The sequence below is a fragment of the Cucurbita maxima genome, unplaced genomic scaffold (genome assembly GCF_002738345.1).
Source record: "Cucurbita maxima cultivar Rimu unplaced genomic scaffold, Cmax_1.0 Cma_Scf00061, whole genome shotgun sequence".
Classification (NCBI taxonomy): Eukaryota; Viridiplantae; Streptophyta; class Magnoliopsida; order Cucurbitales; family Cucurbitaceae; genus Cucurbita; species Cucurbita maxima.
The window spans coordinates 193,601-215,154 of record NW_019272077.1 but is presented as its reverse complement, the minus strand read 5'-3'; the positions used below and the strand labels follow the sequence as shown (position 1 = coordinate 215,154).

Below are 21,554 nucleotides of genomic sequence, written 5' to 3'. Positions count from 1 at the left end.
ATTACTAAAAATATCTCTAAAGTTTGAGTTAATTACATAAATGTCTTCAGCTAAGTCGAGAATTTTTCACATCTTGAGCTTTCTACGCCAAATCTTCGATATCTTCACATCTAGGTATTAGATTGTCCTCAAATTTGGACATGCTCTTGAAGAACGAGAATTCAGCAAATTCGATGGCTGAAAATCAAAACAGAAGTCGGCAAGCCATTGATCAAAGAAGATACTTCCAACAAAAATTCTAGAAAAATTTTATTTCAAATTCATAATGATTCTAGACGTTTTAAAATTGGTTTAAGCTCCACTTAATGGATTATGAAAGGGTGGGCTACCATTTGGAGCAAGAACCAAGCAACGACAAGCCTCCAATCAAGAGTTTAGTTGTTTCGTTTCTGGGTATCTCCCTCTCAAATTTCTTCTAAATTCGGTGTAGTCCCTCATTTCCGTGGGAACTTTTTCCTACATGTTCTATCACAACTTTGATGAAAAGTCAAATAGTGAAAGTGTATCGAATGTATTTGTCTAATTCATTCACTATTAAAAAGCTTAAGGAAAAGCTTGGAATTTCAATCCAAAGTTACACACGAATTCATCGTATAGAAGACTTCCAAAGCCCACAACCTCAAGAGGATGCACGGCCCAATGGAAGGAAATTGCTTTTTGGGTGAGATTTGGGGGTAAATTTGAATTTCTTACCTACCTTCCTCTCGTAAAAATTTAAGCATTTCGTTAGCTTTAGGGGATTAAGTTGAAAATTTTTGTAAACGCAGATCCTATTAAGATCTATATCGAGCTGCTAAAGGAAGCCAAGAATCACAAGTTTAGTTGATTATTGGGTCGAGGCCTTAACACTATAATTAGCAATGATCATGCAAATTCGTCCTTCCAAAACAATTTCTTAAGCTTAAATTGAACAGGTCCCAATTGTTCTTACTAGTAAGAAGTAGCAGTGGATTTGCTCGGGCCAAAAAAACAGGTTTTCCGTCACCTTTGAAGGCCTATAACTCGTGCTATACAGTAGAAAATATAAGAAATTTGTCACATCATCTTCCTTAATGTACCATCTCCAGGTTCCATGGAGAAGGAAAGTGTCTTCTTCCTTTCTGAGGAAGAACAGGATGATGTGAGCAGTTGAATTAAACAAACCACATCAGCCTAAAATATGATCCCTCTCAGTTTTTTCTTAAAATTAACTACGATTGCATCTGATTACATTCGCTACTGAGTACTTTTTAAATACTCAAACCACCTTTATTAAATTTTTAAGTAAAATTAAGGCTACCATGAATGGATGAGGACGTTAGTCGAGAAGGTCATGGAAACAAATTCAAGATAGTGAGAATTTTGCATTTAAGTCGTAGTCTTTATGTTTGGATGGATCAATAGTATTGATAAATGATGTTATTTTTATGATGCTATTATTATATTTAAATTTATTAACATTTAAGGCCATGACACATTTGTTTTTATATGATTTTATGTCTACAACATTCAAAATGAATTGTTTTTATATGATTTTCTTATCAGTCTTATTTTAATTGAAAAATTAAGATTTAGGGATCATTTGCTACCGAATCTTACCTCCTGCATGAATTTTATCAACTCAGCTTGAACGGGGTGCACTCTTGTATCAATGTTGTACCTCGATGGTAGGTCCGTAATCTAGACCACATGACCACTCTTAGGTCTACTCAGTTTCATCTTACTCTCTCAAGGTCTACTTGCTTTATTCCCTTAATTTCCAGTATCATTATATCTTCAATGGTAGTTATCACAAAGACTTACTTGAATTCGTGAGTTAGTGCCCAAGTCTATTTCTTCTCACAACACGAGGCATAGACAACAAATTTATGTGTTATAGACCCAAACTTCCTAGATAGCTGTAGAATCTAGGCCTGAGCTTTCTAGAACATAGAGAAAAGACAATGATAACTTATTAAGATAAGAATGGATGAGAGCGTACAAATAGGTAGATTACTGATTATGAATTTAATTTTATTAAGATATTAGAAAATACAAATAGAAAATGATAATAAATAATGATTATGTGGGTTGAAAAGTGAGGTTTTGAAGGAGAGAATGTGATGAGCAAATCTAAGTTGAATTAATTAGGAGTTGGAAAAGTTAAAAGTGAATTGAATTAATCCAATGTCTCCATTATGGGAACCATACGATCCATCCACTTTTAAGTTTTTTTTGTCCACTATATGCATTTACTTTTAATCCATCATCTTTTCATCCAAATAAATATTCCCATTTCAAACCATTTCATTATTCCCATTTCAAAATAGCGATACACGATTTTAATATTAAAATAGGCATAGAGATATGCATACATATATTAAATATATCTTTCACGGTTAACCTGCATGACTTATCAATATCTCATAGGCATACAGAGAGCAAATCAATATAATATATATGGCATCACACAACATATAATATTGATATCATAACATAGCATTGTCATATCATAGTATAACTTATATCAAAACATAAATCGTCACATATCATAACACACATCATACAATCATAAAGTGTGACACGTCTTGGGGTCATACAACACACGTCATTTATACAACATACAAATTATACAATCAAGCCCGTAATGTTAAACAATACAACAACTTACTTGTTGGCTAAGTCAAAGTCACTATGCTCCCTTGATACTGGCTTAAACTACTTCTCAAAATTTAATTCCATTTAAGGGTACCCGAAACAACTCTTGAAGAGTCTAAAATAGTAGGAAGGGGTTCGAAAATATCAAACTTGAGTCATGTCAGCTAAAAGGCCCAGCTGGAGCGGTCGGAACATGGATTCTATGACAGGTTCAAAATCACCGAAGTGGAATGAAATAGAGCAATAGAAGGGATGAACTTACTCTTTCTCCTTTCAAAGTTAACTTAGTAATTGGGGCGTTCATGAAACTCATTGTAACTAAAATAAAATGATTCCCCATATTTTAGAACTCATTACAGCTTCCCAGCGAGTCTGAAATGTTTGTGTATGGTAGAGTTTAACTGGCCTGAGGCCTTTAATGCTGTAAAAGTGAGTCCTTATGTTTAAAGCAACTGAGCAAATAGTACCTTCACTTTCAGGCTCTGGGTATTTTACACAAACTAGCCCTCTTAGTACTAAACTGCCCTTATGAATTATTGGCTTGTTAAATGAAAAATAGTATTGGGAGTGTGTGAATCAATTCAGTAGTTATAAGAAAATTTATAAGAAAATTGTGTATTTTGTTTAAGAGAGTGTTGGTAATGGTTAACTTATTAGTGTTTTATCCCCTATAAACCGTATTCAAATAATTCAAAACGACGAAAGAGAATTCAAAAGCATAGTGTTTAAGGTTATTATGTTTCAATAAACTTTCTTTTCAAGTTGTTCTTTCTCTTCATTTATTTGTTTCGATATATTTTAATTGTTGGGCAAAACCAATATTTGGTATCAAGTTAGGATGTTAAAACAAATGTTGTCACCATACAAAGTCGTTAAAGGAGATATGGTGATGATAAAAAGAGGAAAGGAGGGGAGTGTAACGCTCTAGTATCTGTTACTCACGAAGAATAACTACGCAACATGATCGATAAAGCTGCATGTTAACTTAACGTTGAGGAGTGTACAAACAGGATGACTATTGTCACCATCTACCAAGCATTTCCGGAAGATGTCATTCGCAGAAGAACTCAGGAAAGGCAACGTGAAGACGCTGCAAACAATCCATGTAGGTGTGGAATGGGTCAAGGAAGAAAAAGTACAGACCTTGAAGGGTGAGCTTGAGACTAGCCATATGAAGGATGGTGAGTCAATAGACGACTTTTCCATGAAATTGACGACGATCGTCATCACATCCATTCCTTAGGCGATAAGGTGGAGAAGATCTACGTCGTCAAGAAGTTCCTTCGAGTTTTTCCCCTGAGATTCATGTCGATTGTTATGTTCATCGAGCAGTTCAACGACCTAAAGAACATGTCGGTTGAGGAGATTGTTGGTTGTTTTATGGTCCATGAGGAGAGACTTCGTGACTATGATGATAAAAAGGAGGAGAGACGTCTCTTACTCACAAATGGAGAGCGGCTCGCACGGACGAAAAGGAAAGATGCTGCTCATTCTTCTTTTTCAAGTACGAAGGGACGTGACGGCCACAAAAAGGAGAGTAAAGGTTGTGGGCGTGATCGCAAACGCGGTGGCAGAGGAAGTAGTGACAATACCTCACAAATTCATGACAATGTCAACCCCTAGAAGAACAAGAGTATGGTTAAATGTTATGCTTGTATAAACTACGGGCATTATGCGGTAGAGTGACGCATCAAGGAGCACAATAAAGAAGCAAACTCGCATTCACAGATGATGAAGATCCCACATTGATGTTGGTCAAGAAAATACTCAATTTGTTGATGCTCAATGAAGGGAATGTTATGACGAACCTCTTCGTAGATGGAGAAGACTAAATAGAGACGAAAATGAGGTACCTAGACAACGGAGCAAGCAACCACATGATTGGAGATTGATGAGGACTTCATTAGAAACATAAAGCTTTGCGATGAATCAATTGTATCGATCCAAGACAAAGAATCCATCATGTTCTAGTGTAAGAATGACGATCAATTTCTATTGACCAAGTTACATTACATCCCGAGTTTGAAGAGCAATATTATTAGCCTTGATCAAATGATAGAAGAAGGTAGCAAAATGAAGTTTGTTGGCTCGTTTCTCAACATATTCGATAAAAACGAAGCCATATTGATGAAGGTAAAACGGTCGCGAAACCGTCTTTATAAAATACTAATGAAAGACCAACGGAATGGAAGAAAAAGGAACCAAAGTGCAGAGACAATAAGATGCAAAAGGCTATCAATAAGCCAAGAGTAATCTACAAGTCCGTTTGTTACATCAAACTTGTCTCTCAACGAAAGAAGCCTAAAACAAAAATGTTGAAAAACAGAGGAGTACATTACAAGAACTTCCTTGTTAGATAAAACCTGAGTTTTACCGTTTTTCTTATTCACACGATTTCAGAAATCACCAGAGTTTTAGACTGAAATTTTGTAGGGAGTGGCACAGATTTAGTTGGCCACTCTCCTGCAGTCAGAGTTATTTTTCTCTCTCTTCTTTTTGTTACGCATTTTCCTAATTTCCTCTCACCGAAATATCATTGCAGAGGTATAAGAGCCAAGTTGAAGATCGGTGTATATCATTGCAGAGGAGCCAACCTATCAACAAACAAGTTGAATAGCTCAAGTGGTTAGAGCTTTGATCTAACATCACAAAGGTCTCAAGTTCGAGTAGAAGAAAATGCGAAGTGTAAAAACACACACACATCGTGGGGCCCATCTATATTACGATCTGTGCCCCCAGAGATGCTGGCATCCCTCTCCACCAAGCGCACCGCGCAATCGGCCTGGGAGGGAATCATATCCCGTTGGGTCGGTGTACAGCGAGTGCGGGAATCCAATGCAGTTGCGGAAGGAGCTCTCGGAGTTCCACGGTGTACAACGAGTGCGGGAATCCAACGCAGTTGCGGAAGGAGCTCTCGGAGTTCCACCTAAGCAAGCAGGAATTGCTGGAGCACAAGCTTAGGAACTGGAGGAGGGGAGCGAGTCGAGCGGGATGAGCAACACAAGGACCGGTGATGGATCCTAGACACAGGAGCAACAAACCGGGGCTAGATCTGCATTCTCTGAACTCGACTCGGGGATCCGCGGGACGGTGAAATTCGGCGACGGATCTGTCGTCGAGATCGAAGGACGCGTCACCATCCTATTCGCCATCACGCCTTTTGGAAAGAGCCGCTAAATCAAGTTCTGCTTTAGGTGAAGGAAGTATGACTGCTTTACCAATAGTTGAGACCCAATCGGGAGATGTTTCAGCTTATATTCCTACTAATGTAATTTCCATTACCGATGGACAAATATTCTTATCTGCGGATCTATTCAATGCTGGAATCAGACCTGCTATTAATGTGGGTATTTCCGTCTCCAGAGTAGGATCTGCAGCTCAAATTAAAGCCATGAAACAAATAGCCGGCAAATCAAAATTGGAATTGGCTCAATTTGTCGAATTAGAAGCCTTTGCGCAATTCGCTTCTGATCTCGATAAAGCTACTCAGAATCAATTGGCAAGAGGTCAACGATTACGTGAGTTGCTCAAACAATCCCAATCAGCCCCTCAGCGGACTAGCGATTGTGCGGCACTCACTTTCCAACGACAAGTGAGCTAAGCCAATTCGTACTTGCGTCGCCTACGGCCAAGCGACGTATGATCGAGCCTCTAGCCTCAGTTTTAAAAGAAGGTTTTGGAAAACGAGGGTAGAGAGAGATTTTAGAAAGAGAGATTTTTGAAAGAGACGTTATATAAGCAAGCAAGAGAGAGATAACAACGGCTTAGCATATATAACCTTGGGTAGGGAGAAGTTGACAACTTGTTTCATCTCCATCGAGCGCGGATTACTCAAAATTTGCGATAATCAACGACGGCTGCTCACACAGGCAAGGCGCACGACAAATTGTCTTTACATCCTGGAGTTACAGATAGAGCAACCTGTCAGTCTCTCGGCCAAGACCGAAGAGGTATCTTGGAGGTGGCACGCAAGGTACGGGCATTTAAACTTTCCTGCTCTAGAAAAACTACAGAAGGAGAAGTTAGTGCACGGTTTGCCAGCAATCAAAGGCGTGAACAAGCTGTGCGACGGGGTGCCTCATCGGCAAACAGAGGCGCACACCCTTTTCGTCTCGAACATCCTATCGAGCCGATGAGCCGTTGGAGCTTGTACACGGCGATATCTGCGGGCCCATCAAGCCGGCGGCCCCAGGCGGTAAGAGTCTCTTCCTCCTGTTAGTCGATGACAAAAGCCGCTTCATGTGGCTGACCCTGCTGCAAGCGAAAAGTGAGGCGGCAGAGGCAGTTAAGTGCATTAAAGCGCGAGCGGAGGCCGAATGTGAGAAGAAGATGCAAGTGCTGCGCACAGACCGAGGCAGAGAATTCACCTCGACAAGTTTCGGTAAGTACTGTGACGAAATCGGCATACAACGGCACCTAACGGCGCCCTACTCCCCCCAACAGGCAGAGGCGGTTAAGTGCATTAAAGCGCGAGCGGAGGCCGAATGTGAGAAGAAGATGCGAGTGCTGCGCACAGACCGAGGCGGAGAATTCACCTCGACAAGTTTCGGTAAGTACTGTGACGAAATCGGCATACAACGGCACCTAACGGCGCCCTACTCCCCCCAACAGAACGGAGTGGTGGAGCGCCGGAATCAGACCATCGTCGGGACAGCAAGGTCATTGTTGGTGACGGCCGGGATGCTTGGGAGATTCTGGGGAGAGGCAGTAATGACGTCCGTATATCTCCTCAATCGGTCACCAACCCGAAGCCTTGACGGGAAGACACCATATGAGGCCTGGTACAACAAAAAACCAGCGGTACATCATTTTCGAGTGTTCGGCTGTGTCGCTTACATGAAGGTAACACGTCCCCACTTCGACAAGCTCGATCCTAGGGGGCTAAAGGTCGTTTTTATTGGCTATGAACCCGGGAGCAAGGCGTACAGACTATATGATCCTGTAGGGGGGCGAGCTCACGTGTCTCGCGACGTCGTCTTCGATGAAAGCACCTTCTGGCAGTGGAATGACGTGATCGAGGCAGACCATAATCCAAATCAATTTACGGTGGAGTACCTCGTCACTGAGCCGGAAGAAGGAGGAGCCCAGCATCAGCAGCCGTCACCGCCGCCAGCAGGTGCAACCCCTAAACCAGTGGAATTCGCAACACCACGGACTGTGGATTCGACGCTGGATGCCGATCACGATACTGATCTGGAGGCCAGGTACCGGAGGATGGACGACCTAGTAGGAGGAGGTGAACCACCTGGACTGGCAGTGCGCGAGCTCGAAGAAGTGGTCGAACTACATGCCATCAGTGCAGATGAACCGAACACCTTCGCCGAAGCAGAAAAGAACCCGTGCTGGCTGAAGGCAATGCAGGAGGAGATGACATCCATCACCGAAAATCAGACGTGGAGTCTGGAGGATATGCCGCCGGGACACCAAGCCATAGGGCTCAAATGGGTCTTCAAACTGAAGCGCAACGAAAAAGGAGAAGTTGTGAAACACAAGGCCCATCTGGTGGCTAAGGGCTACGTCCAGAAGCAAGGAGTGGACTTCGAAGAGGTATTTGCGCCAGTGGCAAGGTTAGAATCCGTTCGTTTCTTACTTGCAATTGCAGCACATTACTCTTGGGAGGTTCACCATATGGACGTAAAGTCTGCTTTCCTTAACGGAGAGCTGAAGGAGACTGTTTATGTCCGACAACCACCTGGCTTCCTGGATAACAACAACCCCAATAAAGTATTGCGCCTGCACAAGGCACTCTACGGGCTTCGACAAGCTCCACGAGCCTGGAACGCGAAGCTCGACAGTACCTTACTGTCACTAAAATTCAAACGTTGCGCCTCTGAGCATGGCATGTACACGCACGGCCATGACAAGAAGCGACTAATCGTGGGAGTGTACGTCGACGACCTCATAATCACTGGAGGTGACATGGAAGTCCTCGGAAGGTTCAAGAAGGAGATGTCGAAAAACTTTGAGATGAGCGATCTCGGCGTGCTCAACTACTATCTCGGCATCGAAGTGCAACAGAATTCTACCGGCATCTCCATCTGCCAAAGTGCATACGCAAAGAAGCTGCTGGACACAACTGGACTTGTGGACAGTAATCCTACAAGGACGCCAATGGAGGCCCGACTCCAACTAAGGAAGGCTGGCACTACGACGACAGTCGACTCCACCAATTACCGCAGCATTGTCGGGAGTCTACGCTATCTGGTAAACTCTCGTCCTGATCTTGCTTATTCTGTTGGATATGTGAGCCGGTTTATGGAAGCACCTAGGGAGGAGCATTTAGTGGCTGTCAAGCGCATCCTGCGCAATGTAGCCGGAACCAGAGGCTGGGGTGTAAGATACTGCGCAGGGAGCTGAAAGGAGAAACTCAAGCTAGTTGGCTACAGTGATAGTGACATGGCCGGTGACGTTGATGATCGTAAGAGCACTAGCAGAATGATCTACTTTCTCTCAGGCGGCGCAATCTGCTGGCAATCAACAAAACAGAAGGTAGTTGCTTTGTCTTTCTGTGAAGCAGAATACATCGCCGCTTCGATGGCAGCAACACAAGGGATCTGGCTTGCGCGACTAATGGAAGAACTCATCGGGAGAGAAAGTGATCCACCAATGCTATACGTAGACAACAAAGCTACGATCTCCCTGATCAAAAATCCAGTTTTGCATGAACGAAGCAAGCACATAGAAATCAGATTCCACTACATTCGAGAATGTGCAGATCGAGGGCTCATCAAAATTGATTACATCCGAACAGAGGAACAACTTGGAGACATCTTCACCAAGTCCCTGGCACGGGTGAAATTTGAAGAACTACGCTCAAAGATCGGAGTTCAAATAGTAAGGTAGATATACTACAGGTTTTAGGAGGAGATTGTTAGATAAAACCTGAGTTTTACCGTTTTTCTTATTCACACGATTTCAGAAATCACCAGAGTTTTAGACTGAAATTTTGTAGGGAGTGGCACAGATTTAGTTGGCCACTCTCCAGCCAATTTTAGAATCCTTTTTACTTTAATAGGAGATTTGTTCAAAAAATAAAATAACCTGAACGCAGTCAGAGTTATTTTTCTCTCTCTCTCCTTTTTGTTACGCATTTTCCCAATTTTCTTTCACCGAAATTCTCTGAAAAACAACATTCCTACGTGTAAATTTAATAATGAATTTTCTGCACAAAGGAGTGAAAGAGTGAAAGATATTTCATGTTGCATAAAATTTCTTCCGAAAAAGACAGAATTTCGTGAATCTAGTGTGTTGGCTCAATGCGACGTTTCTGTGGATGGTGATCGATGCCTTTGGCTTTGTGTTGTACAAAAGTGGTGCCGCAATGGTAGGATTATCCTGCCGCTAAGTTAACTTATCGGCCAAAGCTTGTAAGTCTCGATTATAGGCTTGTCCATGTTCGAATTTTGGCTCCTATTTTTATATTTATAGAGGAGCTTGCACTTACACCTTGAAACATCTAAAATGGTGTTGTTGCTTTATCGCTGAAACGTTAAGTCGTGCATTGGTGTAAGGTTAGCTTCCAACTCTGTACTAAACTCGGATTCAATTTAGTCGTGAATAAGAAAATTCTATTTAGTATTTCAATTACTTACTATGGATATTTTGTTGTTGTCAAGCTTTTTGCTTCATTTTGTGTTGTTAAGGACAAGTGCACAGAGTATGAGGTTCATGACTTTAATCTGTTCATCATTGTTAACATCGTTCATTACTCCTTAAAAAGTAAATGGATTCTCCATATCATCATAAGTTTTGAACAATTGAGTTTCAATTAAGTTGGGTAATGATTAGGTTATTTCATAATTCTCCCACTACAACGAGACGTTTCAATCCTTGACATGGAAACGTCTTATCTTTACATGTGATGAAACTATCAACCACTCTTATTTATATGTTAGTAACTTCATTAAAAAAAAAAAAAAAAAAAAAATCATTTAATATTATTTTATTACATGGTTTATGACCTCATAAGGATGGTGGAAATAGCCACATGTAGTCGTGTTGGGTTAACCGAGGTTCCAATTTCTTTAGATTTGTTTTGAGCACGCATTATTTTAGAATAAGGTCCCAATTTCTACAAATAAACATACTTTATATGTTGGACATCCCCAAATATGGTAGTGGAGTTCATTGGAGATTGAACAATATCTAAAGTATTTCTTCTTTTGAATTCTCCTCTATTGAGGTGTTTCAGGAATTGAAAGTCGGGATGTTATTTCATTTTCTATAAATTGTCTAGGAATGACAAGTCTATGTACTCTCTAAACGAGATGGAATATTCATATCCTCATCTAACTTTAACATTCCTCGAACCACATTGGTCTGAGCGTATAAACTCCAAAGGTTATTTAGTTCTATGTTCTTTTCCTCTAAAAGACCATTAGATCATCTTTCTTTTTAAGTTACGACTTATTGAGGGATAAAGCTTCTAATTTTTTACTTTTTTTAGAGGACCACTCTTTACTAGCATTTTAATTCTATCTATATTTGTGTGACCCATGTAAAGATAGGTATCATCTTTTCGCGAAGCATGTTTGTCTTTTCTTTCTAGATTTAGCCATCTAAAATGATTTAGTATTTAGAAGCGTCTTATATGCTAGTGGTCTTTTTGAAATAGCACTTTATTACGGTAACACTTAAAAAAACAAATAAGTCAAAGTCAACGTAGAGTAAATGAGTCATTTTGCCCTTCAGTCCATTGTAGGAGTCATGAGTAGTCTCCACGTAACACTTGCAAAAGAGAAAATAGTGAGAAAGAAAGTTTGAGAGAACTTGAAGAGTAAAAGATCAAAGAGTCGCCGGAAAAACTCACTGAACCACTACGGAAAATCACCCTTGCCCAAGATCTAGATGCAAGGACATTTTCTTGGAAGGATAGAGGGGTCTAAGAGGTCGAAGCGTCACAAACCGCAATGAACCATGAGGTAAAAATCTTGAATGTTCTCCCTCAGATTCGAGCTTTTTTCTTGCGAATCAAAAACTAAAACTTTGATGTGTTCATCTATGGAAGATCCTTCGGTAATTCCATGAAGAAATTTGGCCGAAAATGTGAACCGAAAGCAGTCCCAAGGGTTTCTCCAAGAACTGTAAGGATGAGTAAAGAACCTTCTTCTGACGCTCAAATAGTTCATAAGCATATCATAACACAAATAAATATAACTTCAAAAAAGGAAGCCTATTGTTTTTTTTTTTTTTCCCCTTTCTTTTAAAGAAATTGCTTAGATACATAGATCCTTCCACTAGGACTTAGACATTCGTAGATGCTTGAATATCCATCCAATTGTGACATAACTTTCATGCATTTAGTCTTCTTTATCTTAATTATTTGTGTCTCTGTTCATATTTCTCAATCACAATTCAATACTCTTGAATTTGTACGAACACACTAGCAAATCTAGTTCTAAACATTCTACCCTCTTTTGGACCGAAAGTGTACGCACTCAACCTTGAATATGATGGTCGTGGAAATAAATGTTTCTCTAAGAAGAAGAGCTAGCTAACATTGATAAGAGTAAGATCTCGTGGCAGCTAAACAAACGCTCAAAGACATGACTATTTGAGTTTCAGCCAATGTGGTCATTTGTTCTGGGTAAGTATTGTCCGGACCTGAGTGTAACCAAAATTTTATATTAGTTAGAAAAAAAAATTATTATATGTAAGAGTGACAATATCTCTATTAGTACGAGGTCTTTTAAATAATAATAATAAAAAAAAATCACGATAGCTTCCGATGTGTGAATGTTTGATTAATCCACCACACTTAAATGGTGTGAAAGTTATCTTATTTATAATCAAATGAATTACAAAGATATGGAAATAGTAATAAATGGAAAAATACATATGATAATAATAAAACAAATGTTAGATATTTGTCTTATAATAAAATATTAAATATAATATATATGGTAAACTATAATTTATTACTAAATATCTTTAACACGATAAAATGAAAGAATTTATACACCCAAAACCTGAGGCTCTAACTCTGCTGACCTTTGAGCTTTGTACCGTTACCGTTCCGTTTTGGGGTGTCCCGTTAGGTATGAGAATGAAATGGCATTTCACGTAATTAAAAGCAAATCCAAGGCTACTTACATATTATCTGTCTTCCCCAGAACCCCACCCCCTTAAAATAGTCGAAAGGACAGCGATGACGGACATAATAATACACCCTCTCCCATCTGACACAACCACGTCCATCATGGCGCGTGCTCACATTCCCCCTCCTCCTTTCTCAATTATACCCTCATCCCTCCACGCGCCCCATCACCGCGCGTGAATGTCCCTTCTCTTATCCAAAAATTAAAAAAAAAAAAAAAAAAAAACCCCAATAGGTTAAAATTACATATATTACATCTAATCCTTTACTCGATACTATATAATTTACCAATCTTTAAAATAAAAAAAAAATGTAAAAATTGGATTAGAGAGTGTTGAATTTATTAGGGTAATTGGGAAACATAAAAAGAATGGAAAAAAGAGAAAAGAAAAAGGAAAAAGGAAGAAAGAGGTGGTGGTGTTGGTCCTCGAAGGTGGGCTCTCTATTGGGTGTATATAATTTCATGTCCCTATTACTCATCACCCTCTCTTTCTTTCCTTTTTTTTTTCCACTTTAACCCAAACAAACATCCAATATTTGCTGTCTTCCCTTCCCTCACTTGCATCACCCAATTTCACTTTCTCTTTTACCTAATTATTGTGTCTCTCTCTTCTTCCTCTCTCCTCACCCCTCCATTTGCTGTTGTGAGATCTAATCTGAAAAACCAAAGACGAGCATCAGTGAAGGTTGGAAGAGCATGAGTCCAGCTAACTTGGGAGCTCAGTTTGGAGACACCACTTACACCAAGGTCTTCGTGGGCGGCTTGGCTTGGGAGACCCACAAGGACACCATGAACAAATACTTCCAACAGTTTGGGGATATCTTGGAAGCCGTTGTTATTACCGACAAGGCCACCGGTCGATCCAAAGGCTATGGATTTGTACGCTTCCTTCTTCTTTTCTTTACTCTTTTAACAACAACAACTCTTTTAACAACTCTTCATTTCAGGTCACTTTCCGGGAGCCCGAAGCCGCTATGAGGGCTTGCGTGGATGCTGCTCCGGTGATCGACGGGCGGAGGGCTAATTGCAACCTCGCTTCTCTCGGGGTTCAAAGATCCAAACCCTCAACACCCAACCACGGTACTATAACTCAGATCTACCAAATCTATCATCATTTCCACCAAACCCACAATTTTTTAATCATTCATTTGTTTTTAATTTGTGTTTAAAGAGAAAAAGAAATGGGAATTGGCAGGCGGCGGCGGAGGTGGAGGAAGAAACTTTAGGGTATTGAGCTGTTTCCAGAGTGGATTTGGAGGGAATGTTGGATCAGCTTTTCATTCAACACCAACTTTCCCTCATTATGCTGTCCACCAAGGGATCCCTTACAATCTCTATGGGTAAATTTATATTTTATCGCTTTACTTTATTACACTACAACCATTAATTCTTCATCACTCTAAATTACTTCATTTCTTTTACTGCATGCATTGCCACAGTAACTACTATTTTAATTACCTCCTCATTGCTATTGTTTTAGGTACTCTTCCTATTCCCCGGACTTCACTTACCCTACGGTTTGTACTCACATCTCTTTTTTACCTTCATTAATACTTCTTTAGGGAAGGGTGAAAAGTAAAAGATTCTGTATATTATCTGGTCAAAGGGTTCAAAACTGAAAGTTAACAAAACCAATTTCCTGTTTTACTTGTCTTGTCGTTTTAATGGGACACTTTCTGTTTTTGCAATTAATATTGTAACAGACCCCCTCTTTCTTTTTTTTTTTTTTTTTTTTTTTTTATGGGTTTTGTTATACGTTGATTCATNTTTTTTTTTTTTTTTTTTTTTTTTTTTTTTTTTTTTTTTTTTTTTTTATGGGTTTTGTTATACGTTGATTCATGCATTATAATCATGAAATTGTAGCCTACCACTTTGGAATATTAATTTTTATTTTATTTTATTTTGATTTAGAGCTATTACAATGTGTACGGTGGCGCAACTGCACAGTACCCTGTGTATAGTACTGGTCCCGGCGGCTTAATGAGTGGTGCGGCGGCGTTCTACCCGTATTTCCAGTTTGGGGAAGGAAGTGGCGGCGGCGGCGGAGCCAATGGGTTCAGTGTCGGTTCTGGTCAACAGGGTTATGGGGTTCAGTACCCTCACCATCTGTTTCAGTACTCGGCTGGGATTAATTCAACTGCAACCACGTTCCCACAGCACTATGGTGGTCCTCCTATGTCTCTCCCGCCCACGCCACCCACCCTGCCATCAGGTACTCTTTTATGTTATGTTCTTTACTTATAAACTCATGATATGATTTATGTACACGTACTAATATTTTTGACAGTGTTTTTTGCTGTGCCACAGGCGTGACAATGGCTCTAACTGCACCAATCCCACATCGCTAGAGAGACACAAAACCCTCATCTCTCAACACTCTTTCCTACTCCTACGCCCTAACCATGGTTCCATCTCTCTCTCTCTCTCTCTTTATTTCACTCACTCTAACACCAACCAACCAACACACATGCCCCTCGTCGGGGCCAAACCGAACCGAACCAAACCAACCCACCCAAAACTCACCTCCAAAGTTGGAGCAAAATCATGCATTTTCATTTTTTCATTTCATTTTGTGATGATGGGTCAAAAAAAAAAAAAAACCCAACTTTGGCCAACAAGGGATTTGGCCTTGAGTTGGCGAAAATCTGCCAATAGCATGGTTTTAGTGCAAGCTATGAAGGGGTGATCCCCCTTTTTGTTGTAAGTTGATGAGCCTAGGAGTGGCTCTCAAGGACATTACAACAATCACCTTTTTCAAAAACAAACACTTGTTGGGTTTGCATCAAAATTGTAAATTTCATTCCAAAACAGCACACCCATTTCTTCCATCACTTTGAACAACAAAAAAGCTCATATTTTTCCCAACTTTTGATCTTCATTATCATCATCTGTAATTAAATTTGAAGTAGGAGTAAAGTACTATGAGAAGAAATTCAGATTTTAAAGAATTGGTGGGGCAAGGGATGCCCCACCTTTATCTTCAAAAATTAGGACAAATCACCAAGTTTTAGAATTAGTGGCTACATTGTCTCTGTCTTTTTCTTCTTCTTCTTCTCTTTTTATGGATTAATTTAGTATTAGTTTGACATATTCCTCTTGGGGTAAGGGGATTAATTAACTCTTAAGCTACCATATTAGTTTGTTGTAATTAAAATTAAGAAACAATGGTTGTTGAACTTATGGGAGTTACAACCTGGTTTAATTTTTGGTAAACCAAAGCACAAATATTGCTGTTGGTTTAACATTATTTTGTTGTTTTGATTAGAAATTTAGGATTAGGGTTTAAAGCATCATCCATGATTTTGAGATGGTCCATTAATGGATACGGAGCTCTCAAAATAAGCATTTTGCATGTGAGCCATTGGGAGATATTTGGGTTCCCTTTGGCTTCTTCATCTTCTTCTTCTTCTTCTAACCCAAGAAACCAACCAAGCAACCAACCATGGTTAGGACATAGGCCAACTTCATGCCTTTCTTCATTTCTTGCTCTCCAATTCTGCTGTGTTTTATGTGTCTGCGTGTTCGAGGACTTTGGGTGGACCTTGGAAACACTGTGTTCTAATTAATTATGTCGCTAAAAGAAGAGCCTTATTTTTTGTTTTTCCCTTTTCATGTCTATGGTTTGTAATGTAATTAGATGTTGGGTACCTTTCTTCCATATCAGCACTTCTACTAAGATTCAGTTCTTCATCAGCTTGCTCCTTTGCAGCTGCTTGATGAATAACCTACGTACCTTAATATTAATTGCTTCTTTCTTTCTCTCTTCAATTAGTTTAGTTATCAATAAGTGTCATGCAAATGATAATAACACATGTGACGTTGGAATCATAGGATGTGGTAGTCCTATATTGAAAGATTGATAATTACATATTATATTATAACTGCATTGTTGATATATGATTTAGTCGTCGTACAATTTATTAACCGTGGAGCATTTCTAGAAGAATTGTTAAGCTTTTTTTTCCTTAACTAGTCATCTTCAGTGGTATGTTTTATCATCAAAAAGCATAGTCGTTTTGTGAGCGAGTTTTGTTTTGCTTCTTTTATTATTATTATTTCTTTTACCTATTTTTAAAATTTGAGGCTAATCATGAATTGTTGAGAATGGTTCGAAATGAATCCCATGTTGGTTAATTTAGAAGATGATGATGATGATGAATTTATAAGTAAAAAATATATCTCCATTCGAGAGAACTTCTTAAGATAATATTATATCATTATAGAGATTCGTACTACTAACCATCCTATGAGATGGGACCTGCGACCCACGGTTTGTCTCTCCTTTTTTTACTTTAAAGATAAAAAGAGAAAAAGTTGTTCTTCCCACCACTCATAACTCTCTTCTCCAATATTATCTCCCACTCTAATTTTTCAAACTGAAAGTGAAATCTACAGGGTTTTGTTTCTCTTTTGGGTTTTCGAGTTCTTAAAATTTGCGTATGAGTTTCGTAAAAAAAATTCAAAGATGAAACATTACTAAACTATTGTAACAAAGAAATAAACTATCTATAAATGACCTTATTCTACAGCCTCCTTAATTAATGATGTTATCCATATATGGAGTCTTGTCTTTACTTGAAAATAATGTTAAATATGGGAGGAGTATTTAAAATGGAGTTGAGAAATGCTTCTGCATACAACATGTATCATGGTTAGTGAGACCTAATTTTTATGATGGTTCCTTGGGTTCTACTCTCTTTTACCAATAGGGTTGGATTCAAAGTATTTTCTACACACATTCACACATGCTGACATGAACCTTCTAAGTAAGCTTGTCAACGTAACCCCTTAGGCTGGACTATGGGCTAGTGCACACTCACATTGTCGAAAGCCCCTTAGGCTGGACTATGGGCTAGTGCACATTCACATTGTCGAAAGCCCATGAAAAATATAGGAACACAAATAATAACGTGGTGTATACGTCTATACATGACATGCTGATAAGTAATCCATAATCATACGACATACAACATGCATGAGGTACTGCATTAAAAATTATGGTTTAATGAGATAGTGCACATAATATTTTCATACTTATCATGACAAATATTGTATGAGATGTACATATTCATAATAGTTCAATCATAATTATCATACATGACACAACATGATGTCTAATCATAGTTAATAAAAAGGAAGTACATGCATCACAAGGTTCATTTGAGCATCATAACATAAATAATAACATGTAATAGAATTACAGAGTACGTGTTATTCATGTATCAATCAATTCCATCCAACATTGATGGTTTACGTTTCAAAAGTAAGGTCATTCAAAGTTTTGGCCTAAGCAAACAGCCCTAAGCTTTTCTTAGTTGATCGTCCTTTATGACGGTGATTAAAAGTGAGAACAAGGTAGAAAATTCCTCAACCCTAAACTCAAAGAAGTTAAAAGTAAGAACAAGGTAGAAAATCCTTAATGATGGTGATTCTTTAGGCATCGATTTCTCTTGGTATAGAGCTTGAAGCTTACGATTGATCGAGAAAAATGAGTTAGGAGAGAATTGAGGAGAGAGATGAATGAGAATGAGTTGAGGTGTTTAGGAGTGAGAAAGGGGTTGAATTCTAGGAGCTGCGCGAGAAGTTGCATGAATTTCAACGACAGAGTAGAATTCGTACAAGTGCTAGCGATCGGTTCAACCAAGACATATTGGAAAACTTATAAATATATTTACCTCTAAATTATGTATGATAGAAGTCGTAAAACTAAGTAGTGTGCTAACCGTAAACTATTAAGTTTTCTAAGCTTCTAAACATGATTTTTACTAATTTGTCCATAGTCCTAATTGACTCCTATAAGTATTTCTTACAATTTGCTCATGTAGTTACTTACTTGTTCGTCAGACTCTCCAAACCTTGGTTATGGTTTTCAAGAATTTTAAATTCTCTAAAATTCCTCTCTATACACTTAATTAAGTCAAAAGAATAAAACTAATGAAAATAGCACGCTTGAAGGACCCATAGAAAGCTTCAAATTCTTTAAAAAGAAGAAGGAATGTAGGCGGGAATGAGTATAACATGGCCATCAACAGTAGTCTACACTCCATCTAACATGATGCATCAACAATAGTCTACACTCCATCTAACATGGTGCATGTATAGCGGTAGGGTAAATTTGAGCCTTTCCTTATCTTCATTCATGTTATGAATGAATGAATTCGTAAGGAAGTCTTAAATGGGGAGGCACTTAAATGCTCAAAATTCTTAGTTTTGACAGTAGGAGCAATATTGTTAAAGATCACGTGTTTGTTTAGATTGTTGTACCTTTCATTTGATTTGATTTTGTTTTAATTTGATTTACTGGTTTGTTACTAAATTTTCTGCAGATTTGTAGGTACATTTTTTCATATCTTTTTATATTCTATATATATAGAGTCTTGCTCTTCATAATATAATCTTCTCATCAACCATTCAATCACCCATTCTTTCACTAACAAATTGGTATCAGAGCTATCTTCTTAAGGGATATGTGAGATCAAAATGGAAGGAGAATCCAGTTTTTTAGCTGTTGCACCACCGGTCTTCGATGGAGACAATTGTCAAATGTGGGCAGTTCGTATGAAGACTTATCTGGAGGCTTTGGATCTTTGGGAAGCAATAGAAGAGGATTATGAAGTCCCTCCACTTCTAGGAAATCCTACTGTAACACAAATCAAAGCATAGAAGAAAAAGAAGACAAGAAAATAAAAAAACAAAAGCTTGCCTATTTGCTACTGTATCTCAAATGATCTTCATGTGAATAATATCCCTCAAAACAGCAAAAGAAATCTGGGATTACCTCAAGGTTGAATATGAAGGGAGATAGAGGATTCGTGGAATGAAAGTCCTGAATTTGATTAGGGATTTTGAGTTGAAGAAGATGAAGGAGTCTGAGTCAGTGAAAGAGTACTCTAACAGACTTCTCAACATTGCCAACAAGGTAAGATTGCTTGGTTCTGTGTTAAATGATTTCAGTATCGTTGAAAAGTTGCTAGTCATTGTTCCAGAGAAGTTTAAAGCAATCATTATACTCTGGAGAACACCAAAGACTTATCAAAGATTTCTCTTACAGATTAGAACACCAAAGACCTGCCAAAGATTTCTCTTATAAATCTGGAGAACACCAAAGACTTGCCAAAGATTTCTCTTACAGATCTGGAGAACACCAAAAGCCTGTCAAATATTTCTCTTACAGATCTAGAGAACACTAAAAACCTGTCAAAGATTTCTCTTACAGATCTGGAGAACACCAAAGACTTGTCAAAGATTTCTCTTACAGATCTGGAGAACACCAAAGACTTGTCAAAGATTTCTCTTACAGATCTAGAGAACACCAAAGACTTGTCTAAGATTTCTCTTAGAGATCTGGAGAACACCAAAGACCTGTCAAAGATTTCTCTTACAGATCTGGAGAACACCATAGACCTGTCAAAGATTTCTCTTACAGATCTGGAGAACACCAAAGACTTGTCAAAGATTTCTCTTACAGATTTGAGAACACCAAAGACCTGTAAAAAATTTCTCTTACAGATCTTGAGAACACCAAAGACGTGTCAAAGATTTCTTGAAAACACCAAAGACCTGTCAAAGATTTCTTGAGAACACCAAAGACCTATCAAAGATTTCTCTTACAGATCTTGAATGCTTTACAAGCATAAGAGAAAAAGAGGTCTATGAGGCAAGAAGGGTGATTGAAGGTGCCTTACTTGTTAAGCATCAAGACAACACCAAGTATAAAAACAAGAAAATTTTCAAAAACCAATCGACGAATGGAAATTCATCTGCCAATTATCAGAAGACAAAAGGAGGAGGTTTCAAAATATCCTATCCACCTTGCCACCATTGTGAGAAGAAAGGTCATCCACCATACAAGTGTTGGAGAAGACCTGACGCCAAATGCTCCAAATGCAATCAACTTGGACATGAAGCTGTGATCTGCAAAGTCAAAGGACAGGTGAAAGAAGTAGATGCACAGGTAATTGATCAAGAAGAAGAAGATCAATGGTTTGTGGTCACTTGTTTCTCAGGAAAAGAATCAAGCGAGAGATGGTTGATTGACAGTGGGTGCACAAATCATATGACATATGACAAGGAGTTTTTTGAGGAATTAAGAGACACTGAAGTCAAGAGAGTGAGGATTGGCAATGGTGAACACTTGGAAGTCAAAGGAAAAGGTACAAAATTTATTCTAGATGTTTTATTTGTACCTAAAATTGATCAAAATCTCTTAAGTGTTGGTCAGTTACTTGATAAAGGCTATGAAGTGTTGTTTGAGAATAAGCAGTGTTTGATCAAAGTTCAATGTCAAAATGAAAGGAAATAAAAAGATAACCTTTATATCCAGAGCTAGTGCCACTAAGATTTGGCACAAAAGACTTGAGCACTTCCATCAACGAGGTTTGCTTCAGATGCAGTCAAAGAAGTTGGTAGAAGGACTCGCTGACATTAATGATGACATGCTTCTTTGTCGTGCTTGTAATTTCGGGAAGCAACATAGGAAAGAAGTGTTGTTTGAGAATAAGCAGTGTTTGATCAAAAATACTAGTGGCAAAGGCTTGTTCAATGTCAAAATGAAAGGAAATAAAAAGATAACCTTTATATCCAGAGCTAGTGCCATTGAGATTTGGCACAAAAGACTTGGGCACTTCCATCAACGAGGTTTGCTTCAGATGTAGTCAAAGAAGTTGGTAGAAGTTGACATATTTGTTCGGTATAGCACTATACTCAAAGCTTATAGAGTTTTTCAACCACACACTAGTCGTGTTATTGTGAGTTGAGATGTTCATTTTGCTAGAAATGAGCAATGGAATTGGGAAGAACTGACGAAGGTGAATAAGATTTCTAATGCACCAAACAATTTAA

The 21,554-nt window shown here is 38.7% G+C and overlaps 2 protein-coding genes across 6 annotated transcripts; both read left to right on the top strand.

Moving 5' to 3' along the window:
• Positions 1–13,225: 13,225 nt before the first annotated feature.
• LOC111471971 (probable RNA-binding protein ARP1) lies at positions 13,226–16,474 on the top strand. 5 transcript variants are annotated; one of them, XM_023117659.1, is made up of 7 exons: positions 13,227–13,392; positions 13,432–13,592; positions 13,661–13,793; positions 13,885–14,053; positions 14,194–14,230; positions 14,625–14,925; positions 15,021–16,474. In XM_023117659.1, exons 2-7 carry the CDS (start codon positions 13,503–13,505, stop codon positions 15,059–15,061), a joined length of 771 nt encoding a protein of 256 aa, XP_022973427.1. In that variant the 5' UTR covers positions 13,227–13,392; positions 13,432–13,502; the 3' UTR covers positions 15,062–16,474. The 5 variants fall into 5 exon arrangements, with proteins under 5 accessions (XP_022973425.1, XP_022973426.1, XP_022973427.1 ...); XM_023117657.1 differs by having other exon boundaries at positions 13,226–13,592; positions 13,909–14,053; XM_023117658.1 differs by having other exon boundaries at positions 13,226–13,592; positions 13,909–14,053; positions 15,001–16,474.
• Positions 16,475–19,193: 2,719 nt separating this feature from the next.
• On the top strand, positions 19,194–21,015 carry LOC111471959. The gene is made up of 4 exons (XM_023117641.1): positions 19,194–19,355; positions 19,570–19,632; positions 19,770–20,202; positions 20,327–21,015. Exons 1-4 carry the CDS (start codon positions 19,194–19,196, stop codon positions 21,013–21,015), a joined length of 1,347 nt encoding a protein of 448 aa, XP_022973409.1.
• Positions 21,016–21,554: the final 539 nt, after the last annotated feature.

Coding starts and splice junctions, on each gene's coding strand:
- LOC111471959 (XM_023117641.1), top strand. CDS start 19,194: ATGGAAGGAGAATCCAGTTTTTTAGCTGTTGCACCACCGGTCTTCGAT. Junction 19,356..19,569: donor CACTTCTAGGAAATCCTACT/GTAACACAAATC, acceptor TTTGAGTTGAAG/AAGATGAAGGAGTCTGAGTC. Junction 19,633..19,769: donor TTCTCAACATTGCCAACAAG/GTAAGATTGCTT, acceptor CTTACAGATTAG/AACACCAAAGACCTGCCAAA.
- LOC111471971 (XM_023117655.1), top strand. CDS start 13,410: ATGAGTCCAGCTAACTTGGGAGCTCAGTTTGGAGACACCACTTACACC. Junction 13,593..13,660: donor GATCCAAAGGCTATGGATTT/GTACGCTTCCTT, acceptor TCTTCATTTCAG/GTCACTTTCCGGGAGCCCGA. Junction 14,054..14,193: donor ATCCCTTACAATCTCTATGG/GTAAATTTATAT, acceptor CTATTGTTTTAG/GTACTCTTCCTATTCCCCGG.